General features: G+C 41.8%; 1 gene segment (V, D, J or C); it reads left to right on the top strand.

The window, feature by feature from the left end:
• The first annotated feature begins 7189 nt into the window (after positions 1–7189).
• On the top strand, positions 7190–7655 carry LOC126024544 (immunoglobulin kappa variable 1-39-like). The segment is given in 2 exon segments: positions 7190–7244; positions 7357–7655. Coding segments are annotated over 2 exon segments (348 nt in total).
• The last annotated feature ends 330 nt before the right edge of the window (positions 7656–7985 follow it).

The raw sequence follows: 7985 nt of genomic DNA, 5'->3' as shown, positions 1-7985 counted from the left end.
TTCCAATGTTTGTCCTGACTGGGAATGAGTCTCTACATGGGAGACCCAGTGTTCTTTAGTGTTCTGGGCAGGAAAATGTGAGACTTGCAAATAAGAAGGGGCTGGGCATTCTGAGCAGGCAAAAAAGGTGAAACATTTGTGTGGGAGCAGAACAGCTGAGGGAAAGCAGGGGTAATGGGTGCCCCAGGGGAAGCAGAACTTTGCCCTTAGAGAATATGCTCCTCCAAAGGGTCACAGGAGGGCACCAGTGTGGTTACTGAAGGGCAGTGTCCTCTGGTGTCTCTGAGACTTAGGACCCTGCTTTTTGCTCCTTCTGCCACAGAAAAAGGTTCTATCAAACAATACAGAAACACACAAAATATCTGTGGATGTTATGGAGGTCATGGAACTTCTTTTGGGGAATCAATGTGATAATAAAGCAGGTAAGCACCTGGCCTGTCATTTTGATTCCTGGCAACTCATATTGCCTCAAAGTATGCCTGTCATTCTGTATTCTCTTTCATAGTACCAGGACTAAGCCATGAGTACTGACTTTTATGGATCTCCAAACAGGAAAATTTTGTTTAAAAATTGAAAATTTTTTGCAGGCCTCTCTCAATATACACCTGGAAACTATTTGTCATTGTAAATGATACTCAGTCATCTGCTTGAGCAATTCAGTCCTAGGTTCCAGTGATACCAATGTGGAAGGCTACAGGCCTACCTCTTCCTGATTGGCTGAGCTAAATAACACAGCAAACTATGATGTCCTTAGCTATGAAACCACTATTCAAACTAAACAGACCCACACTGAGGTAAAAGGAAAAAAGTCTCATAAAAGTATGGCAGCATTCTCCAGAGCTAGAGAGGACAAAGAAGAAATGAAATCAAGGTGAGAGAAAGAAGATGAGGAAAACGTAGACATGAAAAGTGATCAGAGCCAGCCAGTGTTCACCCCAGGCAGCAGAGCAGAGAGAATAGGGATCTCTATATTTGAGCCCCAGGACACTCTAGATGACAGAAACTGTTGTCCCACGGTGACAGCCGGATGGTTAAAAAAATTTTTAACATCACGGTTGAGTAAAGAATTTTTGTTAATTAAGTTTGTTGCATACAATACACAATACTAAACTCTTCATCAGTGTCCACTTCACTCACTAATTTCCCCAGTGTCTTCCTTCTCCTTCTAATTCCCTCCTGGGACCTTATTTCACAGGAAGGGATGTTTCATCCTCACTGTCTACAAAGAGTTATAGTCTAATTGTGTCAAAATAAAAATTAGGGTGTGGGGATCTTGGAGCAACCACAATAATTCCAGCCGGAATGTACTGAATTTAACTCACAATACAGAACATATGATCATCCCTAAAAAATGGCCTCTGAAGTTACTTTCTGACTTTCCCCTTCACACCCACAAAACCCCAGTTTCTACTGACAATGGGACACATTCTTTTCCTCTAGCTATGTCAGTTGTGGGGTGTGTCTGCCACCTCGTGTTTGCTCTATGAAAGAGCAGCAAATGATTTCTAATATTGGTCCCAATTGGTCCCAATGATAGAGACAAATTTTTCTAGACTCAGTGAAACAGCTGCTGGAATACCGTTACCAGGCCTGTCTCTAAGGACTAACAACACCAAAACAACAACTACTAATGTTTACTCCTCAAAAAAATAATCCAAGTTTACAGGAAATTTAGAAGAGATATTTGCAGTACTTTTTTTTTAATTTTTATTTTGACCATATTGGCTTGCATATAGTAGTACTTTAGGTACATATTAACATTGAATCAGGGGAATACCCATCACCAATTTTGTCCTCCCTTTGCCCCCGTTCCCTTCCTGCAACCCATATCCCCCACCATCACTCCCCGGGCTGCTAGAGTAGGTGGTCCCCTCTGTGTTTATCTTACTATTAGTGATCAAACATCTGTTTGGTCCCAGTACCCTCCTTCGTTTCCCCCTCTATTTGAGAGGCAGAACTAGATAGTTCGAGTTATGTGGTTTTGTTTGAAGGAAAGAAAAGCAATAGAATGGGTAAAAATAAAATAAAATAAATCAAAAAAGCTGAAAATGGGCGGAGTCCTTCTAGAGGCTTTCAACCTCAGTTTCAGAGAGGATGGGAAAAAAGTAATTGAAATACCGCAACAATACAGAAAAAAAATCAAATAAATTATCCAGTGAGCACTGCAGCAATAAAGGCAATAGCATTTGGTAGCACTCTTAGGAGGTGCTTTGAGAATCCACATGAGAAGTCACAGATACAATTCCAGAGAGAATCTCAGGCAGGAAGAACATGCAGGTGAAGTGGCAGGTGAGCAGGGAGGGAAGTTGGGAAAGCTGAGATCTCCTGACCTTGTTTTGGGTTTATCAATCAGCTCCATATCTCCTTCCAGATTGATCCACACAAGCTTTGAGATTTGCAGCAGGTATAAGGAGGAAGCTTCTGGAGCCATTAGCGCTCTGAGCATGAATAAGTTATTCATGTTTGAGTACAAAACTTGTGACTATGGGAAATCAACTATAATATTTCAAGAATTAGTAGACAATTTTTATTTTTCTGTGGTTCTTGGTTTAAGGACTATAAATCAGATTTTCATACATGAAATAGTGTATGTGCTTCAACTGAGCTGAATCCCTTTCATGGATTCATACTGTGACAAGGAAACTGTGCTTGTGGCTGTGCCAAATATGGCCACTGGATCCTTAAATTATACCTTGTACAATAAGTAGCAGTATTTTTATGTAATTTGTATTATTTTAATCTAAGTAAATTGCACCATATTGAACCTTATTAATAGTAGTGTTTTCATTACTAAGTTTCAGCATAACACCAAGAGAAAAGGCCAGAGTAGTTACTTGCCTCCATTTGAAAGTTTTCTTTGATACAAGCATTATTGTTGATGACATTTATGTCAGCTCTTTGAAAGCTTCCCAAATTTCTGGTACTATTGGACAGGTGTGGAGACTCTCTCTGAGTCTGAATATTGGAGCCCACAATGCTACCATGGCATCTAGGTGTGGAGAGTAAAATCTTATATATTTCTGTTACTATTTTAAGATGCCACAATATGACTATTGATATTGTGCTGCCTGATCAAACAGGGCTGTGACAGCTGCAGGAGCTGAGCAAAGGTGTTACCTTATATTCTGATAACAGGCACCTTCCCATGCGGCCCCTACAATTCCTTTCTCAGCTGGAGTCAGAACTCAGGGTCTAGAAGAGAGCCTGTATCCAGGGATCTAAGGTACATGGCTGTGGTGCCCCTGTCCAGAGTCAGGGACCCATTTTCTCCTTATTTATTTATTTATTTACTTATTTATTTATTGGTTTTTGGGTCACACCCAGCAGTGTTCAGGGGTCACTCCTGGCTCTACGCCCAACAGACTCGGGGACCATATAGGATGTCGGGATTTGAACCAAGTCCTCTACATGCAAGGCAAACACGTTCTGCTGTGCTATCTCTACAGCCCTGGAAGGACCGTGGTCTGTGTTGTTGACCTGGGTTTACAGGGCGAGAATAGCAGAATAGTGAAAGCAGAATAGGGCTCTGTCCTTAGAAAAAAGGTCATAGTGAGTTTTATAGCTGTGACCTCAGAGTAAATATTGCTATTCCAGGGGAAAAAAAAACTAAGAACAATCAATATTTTTTATAATAATGTTAGTTTTTTGGCCTCCTAGAAGGAAGAAACAGTAACCATATAAATTCTCTTAGATAATGATGATTTAGACTTTTACTTTCACTGAGGGACTTTCATAGCCTGAGGGGCCAGGGAAGCACCATCATTGTGATGGAGGGTATCTCTCCCCAAAGCCTAAATGGTGTTAGATGCAGCACAGGCTTTGGACATTTTCCTTTTTTATAAGACCCATCATGTGCCTGAATTTTCATCAAAGCTTTATTTTACAAACTGTCAACGCTTCGTTAAACAGTCAAGGGTAATAGATACAAAATATCTGTGTTCCTGTCATTAATGTTCTTCATCAATAACTGTTTATATTCAAACTTTCCCAGGCAGCATGGCAAAGATAAGCACTTTCCCCAACCTCTGTAGGGATTGACTCCAGGAAAGTCCTAATTTCTCCCTCTGATCCACATCAGAAGGTTGCTTGGCAGGGAGGATGCACTGTGTGAGATGAATTCTGGGATTCTGAATCTGTATACAACTGCCTCACACTTTGATGTGGGAAAACATTTAGATATCTTTAAATATATATTTATAACAGTATTACTGCACTTTCATTTTGTTATCAAAGGTATTTTATTTAATGATTTAATTAATTATTAATTAAATTTATTATCTTTACTGAATTAAAGTAAGTTAAAGATAAATTAAATCCTTATTTAAATATTTACTTACATAAAAATAACTTATTTAATTGATTAATTAAAGATTTACAATGTTGTTGATAATAAATTATAAGGAATATAACATTCCCTCAAAAACTCCTAGCAACTCCGTTAATTCCCTCCACCAGAGTTTCCAAGCTTCCTCTTATCCCTTTCTCACTCCACTGTCCCCTTGACAAGGTAAGATTCAAAGTTAAGGATTATAGTTTTGATCTCATGTTTTCACAGCTGTGATATATAGCAGCACTATATTCCATTTTGGCTGAGACCCTCTTCTTGTCATTGAGAGGAAGCCCCTCTCTCACCTTTTCCTCACAGGCCTCCCCAAGAAACATGTCTGTGGGATGGAACGAGATCCTTGGGTCTCTTTATGCTCTCATCTCTTTTTTTTTCCTTTGCCTTCTTTTACATTAAGTGATGGTTTATCACACCTGACTACAAAGAGGCACTATGAAATGAAGTCATATAAATAACTGGGACAGTGTAAATTAGGGGCAACCCTAGCAATGGTATAAAAGACCGGCAATACTTGCTTTTCTCATACTGCAGTGAACATGAAATTGACCTTTGAAAGCGCAATTCTTGCTACACCCATCACACCACAGGACCCCTTCCCTACTGACAATGGGACACAGTTATTCATCCAGATCCTGTCTTGTAAGTTATGGGATCTTTCTGCCATCTACTGGCTGCTTTGTGGTACAGCAAGTTAGAATTTCAGGCTGATTCCAGTGATGCTGCCAGAAACTGTTCACAGGTCTGGGAAATAAACACTGTAATTTCTATCACCAGGTCAGTATTGAAGAACAAAAACAAAAACGATTCCTTGGCTTCATAAACTACTCCACTATTTGAGCTTAAATGGCTCACAGAGGATCAGGATTCAGAAGAGAAAACTGTCGTCCAGTGTAGTAGCTATGATCTTTATGAGATCAAAGCATGCAATTTCAGAAAGAATTTCTGTCAGGAGAAAGAATCTGCAGCTTAACTGACAAGTGAACACTGTGAAGCAGAGGACTCCTGAGTACTCTGAGAAATTGTCAACCCAGTTTCATACCTCTTTCCAAAATCATTCAGCTCATCTCAGAGTCAGCTGTCGGGATGAAAATGGCCTAGGTAGGCTCCTGCCCTGCACTCAGCAGAATGTGAAGTCCGTGACAGAAGCCACTGGACAGCCACCAACACAGGCTGAAGTCAGAATAGGAAAATGTCTTCGCTTGAGTTCTGTGTCTACTTTCGGTCTCCTGTGTTACCTGCCACGTCATGAGGAACCCTCACTCTCGTCAGGATATTTGAGTGCTTTGACCAGAGTGTGCACTTCTGCGATAGCATTGCATGAGGGTTTGGTGTGGAATATTATTGTTTAAGTCTCTGGTGGTGAACCGTGAAACTATGACCTGATTGTTGGGTTTTCAGTTCCCGGACACCCTCTGAGTTAAGCAGCTGTGGTGTGGTGTGGTTGGGTAGTGGGATGACTATCTAGGCCATGATGCTCACTCCCCTCACATGACATTGACTTCTGCTCCACCCCAGACTGATGATTCTCCTGTCACTCTTCACCCCACACTAACTCCAACAACCTCCATGGACATTACTGCTCCCCATAGAGGGGTCCTTTTATAATCAATGAATGCCTGCACACTTGAGGGTGTTCTCATACCCTTTCTGGAATCTCATGTCTTTCATTTGTTCTGAGAAGAAAAGGTCATAATAAAAGAGAGCTCAATAAGAGCAAGGTGGTTTCCAGTCACTGTAATGACAGAGCTGGAAAGAAAATAAATCTCTGCAGAGGTGGAGGGAGCCTGTCATTAGGATAAGGCAGAGGGAGAGGGAGAGAATATGAGAGTGAAGGAGGATGCAGGCTTCAAGGAGGCACTGATGGTAACATCACACACTCGGTTTCTCTCTAATTTGTGAATCAATATCCTGACTTTTTAAGATCCTTTTCCCTCAGTATAGGTCTCTGTGGATATCTCTTTGGTTTTGGTTTTGGTTTATTGTGCCATACCCAGTGACGCTGAGAAACTCCTTCTAGTTCTGAGTAAACACTATAGCAGTGCACAGGGTATCATATGTGTGCCATGAATTGAAACAGTTTGTATTGAGTGAAACAGCCACCTTTGTGCTTTCTATTGTTTGTCCACACCTCTATCTGGTTTAAATAACAAGTTCTACCTGACACATTTTGTGAGGGGGTTGATGGCTCAGCAACATCTGTGCTGGGTGAAGTCAGAGCCCAGGAACCTCCTGGCCCAGTGCAACTAGATACAGGCTTGACAGTTCCTGGAACTGAGGCACCACAATACTTTTGCCTCCATGGGACCATGCAATGTGGGGCCAGATTGATGTTTGCTGTTCATAGAGACAATTGGGTCTGAGAGGCAACAAAAATTAATAAAATACTGGAAAACAACACTTTTACTTAAGAATATAGAAAATATAATATTGGAATATCATATTCAAATATGAAATCTAATTTTCCTTAAAATGCATTGATGAGAAATCATAGATCTCTATAGATAATCTACAGAGTGTCTTAGAATGTCTGTCTCTGGGCAGAGGGAACAGAAAGCAGTGTCCTGACTCAAGGGGTATGTGACAAGACACACCCCTTCAGTACTGAAACTGGTGGGCACCTGTGTCCCCTGGGATGAGCATGTTCTCTGAGGGAAAATTTCTGTTTCCCCAGAGGGACATAAACCTCCATCTTCCCTCAGCTGTGCTGTTCCCACACAAACCCTCCACCCCTCTGCCTGCCTAGCAAGCCCAGCCCCATTCATTTGCAAGTCTCACAGTCCCTGCCCAGGACACTCAAGAACACTGGGTCTCCCTGAGCAAGCTCAGATCCAGTCAGGACACACAGTGGACATGAGGGTCCCGGTGCAGCTCCTCAGCTTCCTGTTGTTCTGGCTCTCAGGTGAAGAAGCAACACCAGGACTCACAGGGCTTAGTGCTCCCTGGATTTCAGGGAGAGGAGGCACTGAATGGTAATGAATAGTGATCATGAGTGTTTCTATTTTCTCTCTCAGGTGCCAGGGGTGATATCCAGCTGACCCAGTCTCCATCCATGTCTGCATCTCTGGGAGAAAAAGTCACCATCACCTGCAAGGCCAGTGAGAATATTTACGGAAATTTACACTGGTATCAGCAGAAACCAGGGGAAGCTCCTAGGCTCCTGATATATGGTGCATTAAACTTGCAACCTGGGGTCCCTTCCAGATTCAGTGGCAGTGGATCTGGCACAGATTACATTCTCACCATCAGCAGCCTAAAGTCTGAAGATGCTGCCACTTATTACTGTCAACAGAGTTATAGTGGCCCACAGTGATATAGGCCAGAACATAAACCCCCTGAGTTGAGCTGTGTGAGGCCGGGCAGCCCCAGCTGTTCTTCCTCAGAGTCAGATACAGCTAAGCTCTGATGTGATTGAAGATTGTGAGATATGACTCAAAGGGGTTTCTGGACAGCCTAGTTCTCTCATCTCACCCTCATTCCAGCATCATAGACAGAAACATCGGTGATAATATGTCAGGGTTAGACGATTGGGGAAAAATCACCTGAGTGTCCAAGCAAGAATTGTTTTCAAAAGAAAATAATCATACTTCTTACAAAATTTGGCCAATCTTACAGAGATTTTCCATGAGACCTCAGCTAACTC

The sequence above is a fragment of the Suncus etruscus genome, chromosome 12 (assembly GCF_024139225.1).
Source record: "Suncus etruscus isolate mSunEtr1 chromosome 12, mSunEtr1.pri.cur, whole genome shotgun sequence".
Classification (NCBI taxonomy): domain Eukaryota; kingdom Metazoa; phylum Chordata; class Mammalia; order Eulipotyphla; family Soricidae; genus Suncus; species Suncus etruscus.
Note: the sequence above shows the minus strand (reverse complement) of the source record. Positions and strands in the feature narration are given on the sequence as shown.